This window comes from Nicotiana attenuata, unplaced genomic scaffold (genome assembly GCF_001879085.1).
Source record: "Nicotiana attenuata strain UT unplaced genomic scaffold, NIATTr2, whole genome shotgun sequence".
NCBI classification, from domain to species: Eukaryota; Viridiplantae; Streptophyta; class Magnoliopsida; order Solanales; family Solanaceae; genus Nicotiana; species Nicotiana attenuata.
The window spans coordinates 47,974-69,194 of NW_017670300.1; the positions used below are offsets into that span (position 1 = coordinate 47,974).

General features: G+C 38.6%; 1 protein-coding gene across 4 annotated transcripts; it reads right to left on the minus strand.

Moving 5' to 3' along the window:
• Positions 1-924: 924 nt before the first annotated feature.
• Positions 925-20,768, minus strand: LOC109237465 (methionine aminopeptidase 2B-like). Of its 4 annotated transcripts, none has more exons than XM_019403773.1 (12): positions 20,636-20,768; positions 19,711-19,906; positions 15,900-15,936; positions 15,697-15,804; positions 15,393-15,492; positions 15,133-15,278; positions 14,827-14,918; positions 12,272-12,366; positions 12,053-12,149; positions 11,254-11,397; positions 10,933-11,150; positions 925-1,257 (listed from the first exon to the last, which is right to left on the minus strand). In XM_019403773.1, the coding sequence occupies exons 2-12, from the start codon at positions 19,862-19,864 to the stop codon at positions 1,147-1,149; spliced, it is 1,302 nt and encodes a 433-aa protein (XP_019259318.1). In that variant the 5' UTR covers positions 19,865-19,906; positions 20,636-20,768; the 3' UTR covers positions 925-1,146. The 4 variants fall into 4 exon arrangements, with proteins under 4 accessions (XP_019259318.1, XP_019259317.1, XP_019259320.1 ...); XM_019403772.1 differs by having other exon boundaries at positions 19,711-19,931; positions 20,636-20,767; XM_019403775.1 differs by having other exon boundaries at positions 19,711-19,878; positions 20,636-20,761.
• Between the last annotated feature and the right edge of the window lie 453 nt (positions 20,769-21,221).

A 21,221-nucleotide genomic window follows, 5' to 3' on the forward strand; every position in this document is an offset into this window, starting at 1 on the left:
TTGGAGTTGTTTCGACTTGAGGATTAGCTTTGATTTGTTAAAGTAAAAAATCATTCGTTGTGATCACATCAAATAATTAAGTAGTATGAACAAATCATCAAGTCTCGTATTAACATTTTCCATCCTTTGTCTATCGATAGGGCTGGACCTTTCCTAAGAAAAATAAAGAGAAAAAGATTAAAGACAAAAGAGGATTAAAATGTGGGAAAAGAGAAATGATATGCTGTATAGGGCGAAAAGCATCGAATTTTCCGATTAACAGACGACTTGCCAAAATTTGTCGTCTTAAATAATTTGTCCGATGGCAATTTTAGCGTGAATATTTATTTGATGTATAATTCATGAAAAAGATTTAAAAGAATACTTTATGGGTTCAACTTTTAAGGTTTTTAGCATTAAACTTATTATAGATTTAAGATTATGGGTTCATATATATTACTATTTTTGCAATTTTAATAAATATTTACTCCACATCGAAAGTTATCCATTACTAACACACCACATCCGCCTCTGAGTATCAGTTAAGCAAGTTTCCACTTCAGTTTGTAATACTTCGGCCAAGCTCGGTAACCCAAGTGTTATTAGTAGCGATGTGATAGCTCTCTAATATTACCAACAAAATTTCCGTTTAACCGTAAAAAATAATGCAATTGCACTTTTTATTCACGTATTTCCTGTACTATATAATTCTGTCTTCTTTTTTCAGGCCTTCTTTTGGGTTGGGGATGTTGTTTCGCATGCAACGGAGAGTACCTAATCAGACATGGAGGCCTAAACAAGCAGTTCAAATTCGATATTATTATGTTTCCCATGGAAAAAGTTCACAATTTGAACTTTAGAAAGCTAAGGATGCTTATTGTTCTCGAAAATGCAAACCATACTGAGATACTCCTATATATAACTAAAATAAGACATAAGCCGAAATTCAGATGTTACTAAGCCATTTTATAGATTTGGCAGCGTTGCACTCACCAGTCACCATTCATCAAAACTATCTTCTCATATTCTCATGGTGTTTAACATTCTTCCCTGTTGTTTTTCCTTTAAAAAAAAGTCAAGCAAAGATAATCTCACAGAACTGAAGCATACAGAAACAATATAGTCCTTCGATCACAGAATACAAGCATACAAAGTTTTCTATTAGTATTAATAGTCATCGCCTCTCGATACCACCTCTTTGCAAGTCGGACGAAGTAAAATGGTGTGCTCAAACTGAGAAACGTAGCTCCCTTTAATATCGCAAAGTGGGGGATATGGCTGCCAAAAGAAAAGCAAAAGAGAGTAAAACTTCAATTTTGGATCATATGGAGACAGATATTGTGCACAAGATGCAAAGAAAATTGCTAGTAGATTAACTGATGCGTGGCAAAAAACTTTGAGCTCAACTAAAACTAACATGGCATCAATATTCCCTGGGGTCCAACTTCCAGTTATTTATGTTATCTACCATGTTTCTCCATTCAAACTCATTTCAGGCCAACATCATATAAGGAAGAAGAAGAAGTAAAAAGCACTAGTCCTCTATTTTTTTACCAGCATAAACATATATGATAGGTCTAAGTGACTCTTAGAAAGCATAGAAATGTAAATATACTAACACGACTAACCTATAGGTCTAACTAATTTCTATATCCTATCACTCTCCTTCCTTCCCCAATTGCCAACCATGGCATGGCATTCGATGCATCAACAATTTCATTGCCTTCCTCTAGAGTATCGGATTCAATTCTGCAGATACTCGTCTAGCTCCTCATTGCCCCAACCTTCCCTGTAGGCTCCCTGCTCCGCCAGCGCGACAACTATCCAAATTATTTGACGCTTCTTCTCACTGAGCAGCCCCTCGACTTCCACTTCAGGTTCGGGGAGCTCCGGCAGGGGGACTTGAGTCTCAGCAGAACCTTCCCCTTTCTTCTCTCTCCTTTCCCTCATCTCCCGGGCCTCATCCGAATTTGCTCCATTTTGCTCGGTTGGGGAGCGGAGGTACCCTAGCAACCTCTTGTGGAAAACAGGCAATTGCCTGGCAAGATCCGACTAAGCCAATCTTGATTCTCTCTGAATGCTTCAAAGAAGAAGAGTCAGCCGGGAATCCACGAGTTTTTCCCAAGCCAAAACCTACTCCTAACAAGTTGCTGGATCGAAGTAGTACATTATACATCTGCCCGCCAGCAGCGGAGGGGGTTCGATTACTAACCTCTTGACTAAGGGTTTGTTTTGTTTACAGAGTGAAAAAAGGAAACTTGTCAACTAGACTTAGCGGAATGTCCAGGGGCAAACCGGTCGTTAAGATAGAGTCGGTGTCGGCAGCAGTTCTTGCTTAGCGGGATCAGGTCACCAATCGGTGACATAGTTTAGGAATGAATATCCGTAGCTCCCATTCTAGTACTTAAACTGACAAAATGGAATAAACAATCAAGACCTGGCTCAAGGCTAACCCCTCCACACTCAGGGTCAGGAACGGGAAAAGGAGAATGAGTAGGACAGGCTCGAGGTCAATTCTTTCTTTTAGGAGAGATCCCACCCCCTTCTTTAGCGCTTGTTCGTTCTATAAGACTTCCTTCTCGTTCTCGGTGAAGGAATCGGAGCTGCTATAGAATCAGCATCTTACTCTTTAACGGCAAGCTCAGCAACGAGAAGTTTTCCTCTGCTGGAAAGCAGTCCTTCACGGATATGGGAGCTTACTCCGCTGTTGCTGGTTTAGTAAGCTAAGCATTTCCATCCTTTATGATTATGAAAAAGGAATGGATAGAGAGGAAGGCTCCAGGGTTTGTTTCTCTTGGTGTCAACATAGGAATGGGAGCAGTTTGAATGGATGCCTTTTTCCCTTGTTGAATCAGCCAAGTCAGTAGCCTTTCTTTTATGCGGGATTGCCTGTTGATGCAAGGAATAAGGGCTGGCTTGATGCCAAGAAGAAGCTGGTGGAGGAATAACGGCAGCTAAATCATCTGTTGCACAGTAGTACGTATTAGGCAAATGGGATTTTTCTTTCCTAGGCTGAGGAGCGTAGTCAGAGGTCTTTGGTGCCTGAATGCTTGACTTAGAGCTTGAACTAGGGGCAATCCAGCAACCATTTCAACTGGATACCATCAAGAGGGCAAGAGAGGAGGAGCCGATGAAATTCTTTCGGAGTTCTTCCCCGCTGACGTCTAAGCTCTCAAGGACTCGGATTAGTCAACAGGAATGAGATCTAAAAAAGCTGGTAGCTCGAGCGAGGAGAAATACGCAAAAGCAAGTAGTGGACCGTCTGCTATCGGGACAGCCAGCCCAGTCGGCATCGGAGAATGCAAAGAAGGTGGTTAAAAGTCCCTGAGTGATGGTTAGGCCAAGCCCAAGAAAACACTTCATATAATTAGGGAAGACTCCATTCGAAAGCCACTAAACGAAGTGGGCAGAAGAGAAGGAGGTCCTCATACGGAGTCGCACACTTACTTGAGCAGTGCGGGAGACTGGGGAATGGGTCGAATAAACTCCCCTGGGGCCGGAAAAATAAGAGACGAAGCTTTACTTAGATAGGGCTTTGATTGGGATTTTTTTTTCTTAGTGATTGGAAAGGAGGGCGCCTGGGTATGTTATAGAAAGGGAAGGCGGAAGCATAGAATGGCGAAGAGAGGCGGCTCGGCAGGGAATTAAGTTAGCCCAGGGGTAATCCAGCTACAAATGAAAAAGTAAAGCGCATTATCTTCATTCCACTTCCAATTAGATGTGTTAGGCACAGTGAGATTTGCCAATCCTCTAAGAAATCAATTGAAAAAGAAAATCAAGAGTGCTTAGTGCTTGGTCCCAGATAGCAGCTCCTGATGAACTGCCCAGCTAGGCACGATCGCAGACAGACACAAATGGGGCGCCGCTTGCCTTAGTGAGCTCGAAAAAGAGGAAGGAAGGGGAGGACGCTTTTGCACAAGAACAAAGGTTGAGTCATAGGGGATTGCTTGAGGAAGGCCCACATTACCATTCCGAGGGGTCCTCTCTCTTCCTACTATAATTTTTTTCCTTCTATTGTGTTCTATCTTTCACTAAGTTTGCATGGATTCCAAGAAATTGTAGGTCTACCGAGAAAATTTCCTTCCATGTAACTTTAGGTCTACCCCTCTCCCTTTTAACACCTTCATTCATCATCGTTTCACACCTACGGACTGGGTGCATCTGGAGGTCGACCGAGGACATGATCGAACCATCTTACGCAACCTTCTTGTGAATGTGGACATTTGTAATCTTGTCTAATTAGTTCAAAAATACAGGAGGATAAATTCAAATCTAAGATTCATATGCAACATCAAACTCCTCCAGTCTTAAAAGTGCTCATCTTACAAATATTGTATTCATTAGAATTTTGATCATCATGGCACAAAAGGCACATAATGCCTCGGGATGTAAATAAAATCGACCTACCAAGGCACATAATGCCTCGGGATGTAAATAAAATCGACCTACCAAGGCGATCACAAGAAACAGAAAAGAGACTAGGCTAGGAGAGCAAATTATACTTCTCTTGCCACCACAGAAGCGTCACTTAAGCTAATGCACATGAATCTTACCTGATGACTGAGTCCCAAAAAACATGGGACAGAAACAAAGGCTAGTCAATTTCCCAAATCTATCCCAAAAAATAAAACCACCAATTCCCACAAGCAATTTAGGTCTTGGAAGAAGAGTGGAGAAGAACTCGCTTAATCAATTGGTTAACATACAAGAAGCTCTATATATAGGAGTCTTCAGTTACATGATAATAGTTTCCTATTTCTTGGCATTCTACATTATGAGGATATTCTTCACCATATTCATAATTAATTTTCCTATAAATTTTACAAGAGGCTCTATATATATACATATGAGTTCCGGGGGATGTTTTGCTTGACAAGACGCCGGAAGAATGGCCAAACAATGATTGGGAGGACTACGTCTATGGAATGATAACTGAAAAGATATGCTAAACCGTCAAGATGGTAATTGGAGAAGCATGGTGCCAGGTTAATAGAAATAAGATTAGTGACGCTAGAACAGTCACTTGAAAGAGAGAATAGCAATTTATCAAAGAAGAAAGAACTTTGACAGGACAAGCAGGTTAAGACAAACGCTTAATTTACAAAATTCTTCTGATAACCGTAAGTCTACCAAAACTGTACAAGTCTATGTGAAAATATAAGAGAAAAACTCTCTTTGAATTTGACTATTAACGACAAAGACAAGAGTCTGTTATATACTCCACCGCTTCAATTTATACCTCGTTTTCCTTTTAAATGTTCCAAAAAAATGCCACCTTTAATAGTAAGTTTTTAGTTCTAACATCTCCATTTTACCCTTAATGACATGCCATTTTTAAGACCACAAGATTCAAAAAATATTTTGGATTCGATATATACACCATTAGGAGTTTTTAGTTCTAACATTTCCATTTTACCTTTAATGACATGCCATTTTTAAGACCGCAAGATTCAAAGGATATTTTGATATACACACCATTAGTTTATGACCACAAGATTCAGAAATCTTCGTTACATTCTTAAACTTTCGCCAAGTCAAGTTAAGACACATAAAATGAAACGGAGGGAGTACAACTTTTCGAGTATACAAGAAATAACGAAAGTTTACTAATCCTTGAGATTATTAATTATGACATAATTATAAGATTTTTATACACAATATAAGTCAAGTATCAATGAACTACGCCTCAACTTCAAATTGATTGGTGTCAGCTATATGAATCATAGCTATATGAATCATCTGCATTCATTCAACACATTCCTGTTGATCCTTTTGAATTTCGGGAGTTCTTATATTCTTGTTTTGGTTTTTCCATTAGTTTGGATGGAGCTTTTTGAGCTCCAACACCAGTCTTTATCTCTTTCTTTTTTTATTTGAGCTCCAAAACCATTCTCTTCTACAGCCCGTGATCTCCCTATTATTGATTCTATCTTCTTTTCCTTTATACCTGTTCTCACTTGTCCGAAAATTTCCTGTTAACATCTTCCTTCATCATCCTTATTGATTTCATCTTAAGAAAAGCACACCTCCTTCGGCCTAACTACTAATAGAATTTAAAACTGAAATGCCTCACTTGCACAGTTGCTACACACACTACATGGAATTGCTTTGTCCTCGGTCGCCCTACCACACTAAGCTGTTTCTTATGAAAAATAGTTACAGTATTTCAAAATTATTGAAAACAGCCTCTCTGCCCTTCCAGGGGTAGAGGTAAGGCTGCATACATCTTACCTTCCCAGACCCCCCTTGTGAGAAACTACTACATTTGTTGTTGTTGTTGTATTTCAAAATATTGGGAATCAACCACAAACACTCCCCTTTTTTCAGAAAAGAACTTTATCTAGCACCCAATACCCCTGCTTGTCTTAGAAATTTATCCTTAAGTTCTCGCTATTGTATGAGTTCAAGATTATACCAATCTTAACTTAAAAGTTTGTTAGTTTGATAGTTAAATAATAGTAAATAATCCTAATCCCATATGTATTAGGACTTAGGAGTAGGACAAGTATTATATATAAATAGGGCTCATTGTATCATTGTCATATTTTTTAATAAATAATACCGTATTCTCACATGGTATCAGAGCTTCAGTGAGAAAATTATCGTTGTGCATCATTCCAGCGGCCTCCGGGAAGAAAGACCCCGTTGCCGTGCAATTTTCCGGCGACTTAAGAGGTTGTCCGTCACAAAAATCCACTTTTCGTCAGTGTTGTGCAAAAACCAACACCACCACATAGTAGTCTGGCGACCAACCCATAAAAAATTCTTCGTCAGAAGACCCACCACGAGCCGCCAGAAGAAATTTTCCGGCGAAGCTCAGACACCCACGTGCCGGCGCGTGACACACTTTCCGGCCATTTTTTCGCAAAATTCCTTCAGGACAGCTTGCTCTCCTCACAATTCCGAGCCTACTCATCTAGTTGAAATAAATTCCGAACACTTTGAGTTTTTTCCGGCGTGAACAGTGATCCCCTGAAAATTTCTGTTTTTTCCAGCACGATATCATAATGGCGTTCGTATCGGAAGCCTTTAACTCACAATCCGTTGGATCCAATGCATTGAACCACATCCAGATGGTTTCTTTACCGGATTATATTGAGTTCATTCAGTAAAAAGCACGTAAATAGACATCTTCAGGATTAGCCTCCGTTGTTCCAACAAATAGTAGCATGACTTGTGTCTCCCAATCTTCACCTTCTGAGTCTTGGGTCATTGATTCAGGTGCATCTGATCATATTTCTGGTAACAAATCTCTTTTCACTAGTATTTCATATTCTAAATCTCTTCCAACAGTCACATTGGCCAATGGGTCTCAAGCCATGGCAACTGCAATAGGTCAAGCAAGTCTACTTCCTTCCTTACCTTTAGACTCCGTTCTTTATGTTCCTGGTAGTCTTTTTAATCTCATAGCCGTTAGTCGCTTAGCCAAATCCCTTAAATCTTCTTGATGACCTTGTTTGTATACAGGAACGCAGTACATGGCGGATCATTGGTACCGGACGTAAATTGGACGGACTTTATTACCTTCTCCTTGCAAAATCACATGGACTCGCATCTTGTCTTCCTCCAATAACTTGTCCCGTTACTGATTCACCAGATTTATTACATAAACGGTTAGGACATCCCAGTTTGTCAAAACATCAGAAAATGGTACCTGGCTTATCTCACTTGTCCACTCTAGAGTGTGAGTCATGTCAGCTCGGTAAGCATACCCGCTCCCATTTCCTGCGGCGTCTTGATAATCGATCAGAGTCACCTTTTACTTTAGTCCATTCAGATGTTTGGGGTCCTAGTCGGGTCAGTTGTACCTTGGTATTCCGCTACTTTGTCAATTTCATTGATGATTATTCCAGGTGCACTTGGATATTTTTGATGAAAAATTGATCCGAGTTGTTTTCTATTTTTCAGACCTTCCACGCTGAAATATAGAATTCAATTTGGGGTTTCTATTCGTACATTTCGTAGTGATAATGCCCTAGAGTATTTGTCTTCCCCATTCCGGCAGTTTATGAACTCCCATGGGATTATTCATCAAACATCTTGTCCGTACACATCCCAACAAAATGGGGTAGCTGAAAGAAAGAATAGATATCTTATTGAAACTGCTCGTACTTTACTCATACAATCTTGTGTTCCGCTGCGTTTTCTGGGGAGAAGCTGTTCTTACATCTTGTTATCTTATTAATCGTATGCCATCTTTAGCTATCCAAAATCAAGTTCCATTCTCTGTCCTATTTCCCCACTTACCTTTCTTCTTCTCTCTTCCACCCCATGTCTTTGGGAGTACGTGCTTTGTTCATGACGTTACTCCAGGAAAAGATAAGTTAGCACCTCGTGCTCTTAAGTGCATATTTCTTAGTTACTCGAGAACGCAAAAGGGATATCGATGTTATTCTCCTGACCTTCAGCGATTTCTTATGTCCGCTGATGTTACCTTCTTTGAAACTCAATCATACTTCATAGGTCCAATTAATCACTTAGATATTCCTGAGGTGCTACCAGTTCCTTCTTTTGGAGATTCAGTCCCTATCTCTCATTCATCTTCCTCCATAGTTCCACCACCTACAGTTCCACTTGCAGCTCCACCACCTATAGCTCCAGTGCCACCACCTAGTCTAGTTCATCTACAGCTCCACCACTCCTGACTTATCATCGTCGTCCGCACCCAGCATCAGGCCCAGCTGATTCACGTCCTGCACCTAACCCTGCTAATACTGCGGACTTGTCTCCTCTAAATCAATCGATTGCCCTACGAAAAGGTATACGGTCCACACTTAATTCTAATCCTCATTATGTCGGTTTAAGTTACCATCGTCTCTCACCATCCCACTGTGCATTTGTGTCATCTTTGTCCTCTGTTTCCATCCCTAAGTCTACAGGTGAAACATTGTCTCATCCTGGATGGCGACAGGTTATGATTGACGAGATGCCTACTTTACATACGAGTGGTACTTAGGAGCTTGTTCCTCTTCCTTCGGGTAAATCGGCTATTGGTTGTCGTTGGGTATATGCAGTCAAAGTTGGTCCAGATGGCCAAGCTGATCGACTTAAGGCTCGTCTTGTTGCCAAAGGATATACTCAGATATTTGGATTCGATTACAGTGATACTTTCTCTCCTGTGACTAAGATTGCATCAATCCCCCTTTTTCTATCCATGGCTTATGTTCGCCATTGGCCTCTCTATCAGTAGGACATTAAGAATGCTTTTCTTCACGGTGACCTTGAGGATGAGGTTTATATGGAGCAACCACCTGGTTTTGTTGCTCAATGGGAGTCTAGTGGCCTTGTATATCGGTTGCACCGGGTTGCACCGGTCCCTCTATGGTCTAAAGCAGTCTCCTCGAGCCTGGTTTGGTAAGTTCAGCACAGTTATTCAGGAGTTCGGCATGACTCGTAGTGAAGTTGATCACTCTATATTTTATCGACATTCTGCTTCAAATCTCTGTATTTATCTGGTCATTATGTTGACGATATTGTTATTACCCGCCATGATCAGGATGGTATTAGTAAGTTGAAGCAACATCTCTTTCAGCACTTTCAAACTAAGGATCTGGGCAGATTAAAGTATTTTTTGGGTATTGAGGCCGCGCAGTCTAGCTCAGGTATTGTGATCTCACAACGAAAGTATGCCTTAGATATTCTTGAGGAGACAGGAATGACAGGTTGTAGACCTGTTGACACTTTCATGGATCCGAATTCTAAACTTCTGCCAGGACAGGAGAGCCTCTTAGTGATCCTGCAAGATATAGGCGATTCGTTGGAAAATTAAATTACCTCACAGTGACTAGACCTGGCATTTCCTTTCCTGTGAGTGTTGTGAGTCAGTTTATGGATTCTCCTTGTGATAGTCATTAGGATGCAGTTGCCCGCATTCTTCGGTATATAAAATCAGCTCCAGGCAAAGGCTTATTGTTTGAGAATCGAGGTCATGAGCAGATCGTTGGATACTCAGATGCTGATTGGGCAGGATCACCTTCTGATAGATGTTCTACGTCTGGATATTGTGTCTTAGTAAGAGGAAATTTGGTGTCTTGGAAGAGCAAGAAACAGAATGTGGTTGCTCGGTCTAGTGCAGAAGCAGAATATCGAGCAATGGCTATGGCGACATGTGAGCTAATTTGGATCAAACAGTTGCTCAAGGAGTTGAAATTTGGTGAGATTAGTCAGATGGGACTTGTGTGTGATAATCAAGCCGCTCTTCATATTGCGTCAAATCCAGTGTTCCATGAGAGAACTAAACACATCGAGATTAGCTGTCACTTTGTTAGAGAAAAGATACTCTCGGGAGATATTGCTACAAAATTTGTGAAGTCGAATGATCAGCGTGCTAATATTTTCACCAAGTCCCTCACTGGTCCTCGTATTAGTTATATATGTAACAAGCTCGATACATATGATTTATATGCACTAGCTTGAGGGGGAGTGTTAGTTTGATAGTTAAATAGTACTCCCTCTGTTCCAGTTTATGTGAACCTATTTCCTTTTTGGTCCGTTCCAAAAAGAATGAACCCTTTCTAAACTTGGTAACAATTTAGCTTAAACTTACAATTCTACCCTTAATGAGAAGCTTTTACAACCACACAAATACTCTGGGCCCCTTTTTGAATTGTTTAGGACCACAAATTTCAAAAGTCTTCATTTTTTCTTAAACTTCGTGCCCAGTCAAATAGGTTCACATAAATTGGAACGGAGGGAGTAGTAAATAACCCTAATCCCATATGTATTAGGAGTAGGACATGTATTATATATAAATAGTGCTCATTGTATCATTGTCATATTTTTTTAATCAATAATATTTTTTCCCGTGCATTCTCACAAAGTTTATTGTGATCCCACAACAATGTCAAACAGTTGAAATATTTACACCAAAACTACTCCGTTTAGAAATGAATGCAGCCAAGCCCGAATGCCACAATTGAGGCGAACTCGTGAATGTAGCTTGAGGTCACTTACCTGAACAATTCCAGCGTCACATAAATTCTTCAATGCCATCAGATATTTTGTCTCACCAAGGCGGTCTAGATAACGTCTGCAGAATGCCAATGTGGAGAAGTTCTTGTTTATTGTTGCCAGCAGTTGCTTAGCTCTTGGCAGCCGCAGTGGAATGTGTCCAATATCAAAGTTCTTCATATAATGGCTGCATTCTAGATCTTCCCTCACATAACCCTTCCCTGATACATGGAGATATGAGATGTGAATTAGTTGACTCCCATGTATTCAGGATTTGCCAGTTATATTAATGTTACTCTTTCACACAAAGAAAGCAGAAATTACCTGTTGATCCAAAGGTCTCAATTGCATAAAATTCACCCTCCTCCATTTTGGTTTGTTCTCCTCCTTTAACGATCGGAACAGATTTCCCTGCATGGATTTGATACTGGCCAATACTGTGCCCGTTCAGATTCCGGATGCTCTTAACTGCCAATGACAGGATTGGTCATTACGTCGTTATAGAAATAATCAGATAGTTGGTAAAAGTTAAGTTAAATTTTCATAATTGGTGTTGGGAAAGGAGGATAGATTAGTTCTTCCTGCAGTTTAGCTTTTGGAATCCAATACAGCAGTGTTGCAAAACATTTCTGTAAATATTTACCCAGCAAGATTTTTGAATGCCATATTTACTTCAAAAGTTGTTGCCATGATGTGTGCAGCATTTGTCTGGAGGTTGCCATTAGAGCTCAAGTTGATACTTTCATCTAAGGTTGTATATAAAATTAATCAAACCCAAAAAATAACCAACACAGTCCAAAGTCCAGTATAGATATTCATATGTATGAATCATGTTCGATATGTTTATTAATTATCTCACTGTTCCACCCAACCCAAAGTAATAAAAAAAAAAAAAAGCAACTTGAGACGCCCAGAAGCCTAGATAATACTAAAGTAACTTAAAGAGGCCAACAAATATAATGTGGACATCATACAATAAAATATAGTTGTCAGCTAATTAAATTACTTCGCTTATTGACATACAAGGTCTTTTTCTCGAGCTCGAATGTCATGACATGGATTTCAATAAAACAAAATAGAAAGAAATGCTTTTACTAGTTATCATATTTCGCAGATATCGTACCTTGGAACACCTTTCCGTTGATTTCTACCTCATAGGATTCCATAACCTCTTGGATTGCAGCACCAACATCACAAAGGCGTACGTCAATTCCTGCTTCCTACATAAAAAATCATGTCATGAATGGCCGCTAAATCTTATCAATACTTCCAAGAAACTAGTAGCCCTTTTGGATGATGACTACCAGTTTTACGTAATTTATCGCCAATTTAAGCAATATACCTTAATGCCAGTATTTGTGGCTTCCCGTGACGCTTCAAGCAGTGGATCAAACATAGGATTGAAAGCCACAGTAAATGCACAGTCCACAATTCGCCCTGCAAGAAACAACAGGTTAAAAGTTCACCTTATTCCTAAAATTAACAACAATAAGAGAGTGGGAGCAAATAAAGCTCATAACAGACTGTTCCAATGACGGGAAGTGGTTTCGCATGCGATAGGACAATGGTGAAAGACAATACGATGTATTAGAGATAGGACCAAAATATGGTCAGATTGTGAGGGATAAATTAATAAGGATAGATAAGGACAGTACAATGATAAGAGTATCTGGATTGTGAATTGTTCACTCTGTGTTGATAATGCAAACACATTTACTTATGTTACACCAAGGTGGTGTTATTTTAACAAGATGCATGTATGTACAACTCTCCCAAACTCTAGCAATTTTTCTATAAAGTTGGTGTTTCCTCTTCACAGCCACAGTTATGATACAGAGAAGTGAAATCTTAACCCACAGTAACTAGCTCTTAACAGTTAACCCTTTCGAAATTTTCTTCCATTTAAGTTTATCTTAAGCAAAGCACAAAATTGTGCCAGCAGCCATAACATCATTATCCTAGCTACCAATCTGTGTATCCACTAGCTTGTTATCATTTCTGTCACTGTATTAAGGACAACGCGTTGGATGTTGACAGATCATAGATCAACGGCATAATCGCAACAAAATTAAAATGTCGTAAAAGGTGACAAAATCCTCTTTTCTATGTCTTCCGAATAAGAACCAGTGGCTCACGATTAGTCGACCACACCATCTCATCTCCAGTTATCTGCTGTCAAGATAGCATCCCATGCTGCATACCCGAAGAGAGGACCTTCTTTGGTACTGTCAAATTCCATTATGATTTCCAAAGGGATTGGATTATTATAGTCATATTATTACTTCTCCCTGAAGCATTTCGATGATGGGTTCAAAACTAATCTGTCAGTCTCCAACAATTGTGTGGATTATAACCTTGAAAGAATGTATGACCCTCTTCTCTATTCTTAATCCTGCAAGATCTTCCGGAAGATACATTCCAAGACACCCTTAACCCGACCATCTGGAATCTGGTTTTCAACATGCTGGGTATCAAATGGTGCATGCCTAGAACGTTTTTGGAACTCCTGATTGCTTGACGTAGGAAAGGAATTCCAAAACCACTTATTGCTATTTGGAACACTGTTCCTGCCACCATTTGCTGGATTATATGGAAAGAATGAAAGAAACGCTAGAATTTTTAAGACAAGAATGACTTGATTCTTAAGCTAAAACACAAATGAATATTCTCGCTTAGTTTTTGGTGCAGCATGACAGCGGCAAATTTGGTAGAGCCAGACGCTATATGCTGGACCTTTGCTGTTCATTAGTCTCTGTGATGCACATAGCCTTTTTTGATGTACTCTTTTCAGCTTTTGCTGTCTTACATCAATAAATCTTACATATCAAGAAAGATACATTCCAAGACACCCTTGTATCCTCCATCCGCGACAGTAGCATCGATGTCATTAGTGATGGAGTGCAAGTCTGGAAAACCATCAGTCAATGTTAAAGCATAAACCATAGTAGGTTTATCCAACTTTTTTTGATAAAGTAATTTATTTTATTAGTCTTTGCGCAAAAAACATGTCCGGGTACAAAGAAGTTACCAAATAGTAGAAAACCTACAAAACCTACTAGGTTTTCCCAACTGAACCTAATGAATTTTGAAAACACTAATTTTTCACCTTTACAATCCCTTTTCATAAATATGTCCTATATGATGCCGTCACCTCCTTCGAGAATCACCCATATGATTATCACAACTTTACTTAACATTGATCACCTTCCTCCACATGGCACTCCTCATGTGAATTCATAATCATTTCCTGTTAGTGCTTAGTCAAAAAAACATCCAATCTACAAATACCCAAACCTCAAATTATAGGTGTGGTAACCCTGTCCCAATTAACCAAATGGTATTCTTTGGTCAGTTTGTTCCATCTCAAAGGAGATCTCTCATTAGCCTCTCCAATCTTTTACTAATTGAAGGCTGGGTTTTAGAACATAGACATAAGCATGTAAGGATTATGAATGATATCTATTTATCAAGGTAATTCACCCTCAATAAGAAAGATGTTTTTTCCACCCCTCCAATCTCCTCCCAAACAATGAACTAAGATTAGATGGGTGGCAGTGACCACCGGCAGATGGAGGATGCAGCAAGTAAGGTAGGGGGGGTCCTGGAGTGTGTGGGGGGGGGGGGGGGGGACGGGCCTAAGTCCATCCAGATTAATTGTTAAATTGACATAAATGCTCAATACATATACCAAATACTTCGAGAAAAACATGGTTTTTTGTTTTTTACTCCACTGTCAGTCCCTGATATAATACCACAGGAACTACTCTCCACCTATTTCCAACCAAATGACAAACATTTCGATACATAAGGAGATAAGGAGACTAATACCATAACCCATAAGAACCCACACCAAAAATACCTCAATGCCTAACATAGATGAGGGACGGGTAATATTACCATCAATATGGGTTCCAAAGTCCAATTTCATCACATCATCAAACTCAAGCATAGTTTTATCTCCTGAATTGGGGGTCCAATGGGCTGCAACCCTGCAATGAGATAGAGAAAAGCTGAAATAAGAAAAGAAAGCGCAATAAAGGGAATGCAAACATGAAATAGGTTCGATCACTAGATTATGTTCTAAGATGCCTAACAATGACAATAATCCAAATTAAGTGAACATCAATCTCACTTGATTTTATAAATCAAAATCATTCTAACATTTAACAGCCAGAAAAGACAAGACGAAGAAAGTTACATTACCAGTTCAATGAGCACCCTGTAGGGAATGCAATGCCAGCTTGAAGACCATTCTCTGATATCAATTTCCGAACCATATCCTCCAAAGTCTCACACAGGTCAATCATTAACATCCCAGGCTTAGCAATTTGCCTGATGTATTTCCGGACCTGAGGGTTGAAAAATAAAAAATAAACAATAAAGAATTTACCTTGAATATTGACTCTGCTCTAAAACTATGGCAGGAGAAAACTGCTAGCAACTGTATGAAAGCAAGTTCTGACCTGACGATGAACTTCTGCTGCTTGACGGACAGAATTATAAGTTGGTTTCTCCAGGCGCTCCAATTCCCTCTTTTCCTCAGACGTAGTCCTCCACAAGTTACTGCATCGACCATCAAACAAATATCATTCCACAATTCTTGACTTAACAATGATAACATTAGTTTCAGATTGAACACTGAAGGATAGATGAACATCAGACTTTTTCTTTAATTTGCACAATAGATTTCAAAATAAATCAAAGCTCTAAATCAAAAGCCATTGAATGGTCCTCATAAGAATGGATAGTAATTTCAAGTGCACATACTCATCTTTGTATTGTTGAATCTCACCCTCTGGAAATTCTCCAGAAGGAAAAAGCTCGGATACAGGAATAGAAGGTAGATTAGTTTGCTGAGGTGGCTGCTTTTTCTTCCTGCGTTTGCAAATAAAGAAATGCAACATGACTCTAAGGAAAAGCACAAGAGAGATTATTTTTTCTTTATTTTGCGGAATGGAGCGGGCTCTCACTTGCTCTTGTTTTTCTTCTTCTTCTTCTTTGCAGCTTCTGTAAAATTGTAAAATGCAAAGGTGCAAGTATTAGTAGCAGAGGCAAGGTTGTGAAAAAAGCTCACAGAAATGTACCAGTGATTTCAGGCACAGGACTGTAACACACCAAAATAGATGCCCTTTCCTTAGCACTATAAAGTATTATTAAGTTCTTTTTTTCTTATTTACAATTGGGTGGAAAAAGCATTAGCTTGCATATCAAATTACCAATCTGCGGAGAACTTAGCTTCCATCAGCCTGCACCTTACTATCCAATTCAACTTCAATATAGGTAAAGAACGCTATGTCTAATAGGTTTGGTTTTATCATCCTAAATGAAAAATGAAAGGAATGGGTAGTGAAAACCAAATCCATTTTCATGAATTGTAGACTGGCGGCAATATAACAGCTCTTGCCACTTAATGTATGCATGATCCATATATAATACTATCTAATGCAACTTTCTGATGAGGATTTTTCTGAAGCATCGAATACAACTGGTTCAGCACTTTACAAAGTCTGTGCAAGAATTCCTTTCACTCTCTTCTTCTGCAACTTCTACTCAAGAATATAAAATTTAGAAGACATCATCAAACAGCAAAAAGAACACTAAGTTACTCTTTTGCACAGAAAAATGCTTCTACATACAGAGCAAATAAACACCAACGCAATTTGTATATGAGCTGTCCCAATAAGGAGCCCACGAAATTAACTGCCGGCCTTTTTTCTTACTGCTCGTGACATTCAAAAATCAGATCAAGACAGTGAGAACACTTGCTAAAGATCTTCAGTACTGTACTAATAATTCAGCAGAGCTGCAAGCAGCTTTACAAGCAATACAATGAACTGTCTGGAACAATTAGAAAGAAATCCTGTTGGGGATGGACTAACTATTAGTGATAAACATGTTTATTGGTAAAGTAACAGTTCCATGGGAACATTAGTCAGGTATTCTAGAGATAAGAAGAGGTATACAGCAGATAAAGTTGGTTCCCTGTTATAGAAAAGGTAACTATGTGGCTGATGCCTTGGCCAAGTTTGGAAGTATTAACCAAGGGTTACCTATTCCTGTAATATTCGACTGCAAGTGCTGCATACAGGATGGATATGGCTCATTTTCCTACATTCAGGATCAGACAAAAAAAGGTTGGAAAGTCTTGTCGATTAGCAACAATCAGGTATTTATTATGTTTGTGTTCTGTATTGGTTGCAGGATCATTAATGCAAAGCTGACAGTAAGGGTGAAGAATCAGTTCAATGGCAACATAAACAGCGAAGGGCGGTAGTGAAGCTCAAATGCAGGAGCAAATTGCAGTTTTCAGAAAAGCTTAGGCTCAACCTTTTGTGGTCTAAAACATACAGTTTCTTCAAAGAGGCTATTTTCATTGAATATTCAAGTAAAAGCTTTATTGAAGAACAAGTTATCATGTTATTATCAGTATGTATAGAAAGTTTTCTTTTATCATTTTTTTTAAATGAAGTGAAATACCATTTAAAGCATCCAGAAGATGCAAAGATTACAAGAGAGAAAAATCTGACAGCTCAACAAAGACAAAAAAAAACCTCATAAGTCAAGGAGCTGGCAGATTCATGAAAAAAAACTAATATCAGAGAAGAAAGATTTGTCAGCTCAGAGCTACAAAAAGAACCTTACAATATCGAAGAGCTGACAAAATCCAAAAGGACATCTGAATTATTTACAGGGAGAAGGTTAGCCCAACTATATAAATTAACCAAACTACTAGCCTTGTGGGAGCATATTGGAGTTGAACTTCCTGCAAAACATCTCCTGTTCCTTTCAGTCCAAATACACCACAAATGCATGCAGGTACCATTATCCAGATATTCCTGATGGATTTTTCAAATCTCCTAGAACTCAAGCTTGTGTAGGCATCTCTAACAGTGTGTGGCATGGACCATTTCAGATTTAAGATAGCTAAAAAGATATGCCAGAAATCTGCAGCAACTGGGCAGTGGAGGAAAAGATGATAGATACTTTCTGAGGCACTTTGACACATGTAGCACCTGCTAACCAGTGGGAAGATTTTTTCTTTTATCATTTTGATGTACCTTAGTGTAGGATATTTTTTTTGTCAAGGGAGAGTCTTCCTAGTTCAGTTATTTTGGTCAGATCATTTGTAAATAGAAGCAGTCCTCTATTATAAGTTGTATGGGGTTTACTTCCTACTAACTTTCTCAAATGTACAAGATTGAACTTGTTCAATCTTCTTTAGGGATGGGAGGCAAGGCTCCTCCTCCTATGTAGTATTTTTTGGTATTAATATACAAGGTAGGGATAATTGCCAAGGCCCTCATCAGCACAGGTTGGTGCAACCTGTGATGTTTGGCTTTAATTAAAAGGAAAAAAAGACAGTGAGGAAACTTTCTTCTTTGAGAACTTGGCTTCTTCTCAATGTTCTGAGGTTTGAGCCTAAAGTACTTTAAGCAAAAGAAGGAATCCTCTGGCCAATTGGGAACATTTGGACAGGTAAATAAGATATGAAGTTTGACACCACACCAAATGTCCTCATGGAGCATTCAAAAGGACAACTATAGCCCATTCGCAAATAACGAGCCAGCAAAACCCACCTGATGATCACTAGCGGCGAAATGGAGCACCAGTTGGTTGTAGACCCAAAAGTTGTCTAAATCACTTTTGCGATTTTCTATGTTTCCGACTCTTAAAACTTCAACCTCTCAGTTCTCCAGAGTTGTTCAATTCCATCCAAACTTCTGTATACTCCTTCTGTCCCAATTTATGAGATAAAATTCCTTTTTTAGTTTGTATTAAAAAGAATGATACCATTCTATACTTAGAAACAATTTAATTTTAAACTTTCTATTTTCCCCTTACTAAGATGATTTATATCCATACAAATATCTATGGTTTGTTTTAGACCACAAGTTTCAAAAACCTTTCTTTCTTGAACACAGTCAGCATCACATAAAATGGGACAGAGGGACTATTTTTTCGTTTTGACACGTTATGGCATCAAAATATTCTTCAGCTGTTGGGTGAAAGATATACATACAGACTTTCTTAATTCTTTCACTTTAACATCTCTACAGTGTTTTGAACAAATCCCAAAAGACAATTATTCATCTGTAGCCTATTATAATCATGAGTAACATCTTTTTTTTTATTTGCACCGGGTGTCCGAATCTCTAAGAGCCCCGACTAATCCCGGGGGTGCACAGGCTCTCGGCAAGGAGTTTCCCGCAAGTGCACCACGGTTAATTCAGGTTTTACCCAGTCCGACGGCCCTCAGAAATTGTTTGCACCCAGTGGGTTTTGAACTTGAGACCTTGAAATGGAGCAAACCCCAAGGCTCAAGTCAATTGCCACCAGGCCAACCCTGAGGGTTAATCATGAGTAACATCTAAAAATGTAAATCTAGCCTTCCACTTCTTTCAATAAAGTGAATGTGCAGCTTCATTCTTCACATCGTGCATCTCGAATGTAAAACAGTTAAACCCCATCAAAATTCAAAAATGAATACCTTTTTCTTTAATAAAAAAATAACAACCAAAACAAGATTTCATTGAAATAATAGCATCTTCCCGGTCACAGTAAAAGCCTTTAAAATATATAAAAGCAAATTTTTATCCATGAAATTTCGTTTCTTCGTAAGGGTGGCAGCATTAACCTATGTAAGAGCAGTACACGAGCTCTTGCTTACACTCTCAAGGGGGAACAGGAAAGATAAAAATGAAAAAGAGAAGTGCATTCATTCAATCTCACAAGCAACTAATCTAGCACTAAGTTTGGCATTTCTTTGACTTGACGGATTACCTGTCGGTGGCTCATCCAATGTCAAATCCTCAAATTTCTCCTCATCCTCCTTTAGCAGTGAGGAAGCAGACTCATTGGCCACTTCATTATCATCACGAACCTCAGATGTTCCTTCTACAACAACAGAACCAGAATTTGGCTCTTCCTTTGCCATTATCAACGTCTTCACTGCAGCGGAGATTGAAGTGTGGGGTGCCTGGGGTGTTAGAACAATTGCACAGCTGAAACTCAAAAAATGGAATTACATAAAGGCACAAAAGAGTCAAGGCAAACAGTAGCAAAACAACCTTGAAACAAAGCGCAGATCAATCAAGAATCGAGAAGCAAATCCACAATATTCAAATTAGCATTAAAGCAATAGCATGTGGAATGATTCTAACGGTTAACTGCATTAAAGCATAAAGAATTAACAGCAAAAAAGCATAACATATAAGCAACCATTCCAATTAAGAATTGTGAACGTTCGAGAAAAATGCATTATGAATTCGAAGAATTAAAAATTTAGGGAAGGATAGAAAAACTAAAAGCAACAGGATATAAAACAGAATTCAAGGGACAAGAAGAAAGCAAACCAACAGTAAGAATCATAATAGCATGTAGAACGGTTCTACCAGTTAGGATAGCGTACGGTAAAAGCAATTCTTCCGATTTGCAAGAAAAAACACTAACGTGAACAAAGAAATAAAGGACAACTCAGCAGAACCGGCAGAAAGAGAAAATAAATTTAACCAGACAACAATAAAGCATATTATAGAAACAATAGCATGTGGGATGACTAACAGTTAAACAGCACGAATTCATATAGTAAAAGCAATAATTCCAGTTATCATCGACCAAACTGGGTTCAAGAAAAAGCGCAAACATTTTCAAGAAAACGGATAGAAACGATTATGGGCAACAGAGTAAGGTAGTGAAGGAAGAATACCCGTGTACACTGAAGAAGGAGAGTTGCAGGCGCTGTTTTTAGAAATCCAAGTGAGAGAGATATGTAAGACTAATCTTTTTGCCCTAGCTCCTTTATTTCACTTGCCAAAATTACAAGTTTTGGAAATTTCCGTGCCAGTCAAAGAACTAGCTACTATTAAATGTAAGAAATTACCCTCTGGTTTAATCTATAACATTTGTTTGGTTATTAAAATCTCTCATTAAGAATGAATAAAAAGTTTAAATTAAAATATTTCTAAATCTAGAAAAAGATATTTTCTTGAACAAACTAAAAAAGAAATATATCCATATAAATTAAAATATCAAACGGTATAAAAAAATTATAATTGGGAGGGGGGGGCGGATTTCCTAAAAGGTGTATTAATTGACCATGAATTGATATTTCAATATAGAACTTTAGGACATGTTGGAAGTTATTATGTAATTACAAAACTGTGTAATTATTAGGGTATCAATTAATAGTTCATAATAATTTCATAATGCAATTACAATATAACTCTTAGCATTATGTTTGATTACATAAATATAATTATATAACTGAATATTTTTTTTAAATAAAAGTTAAT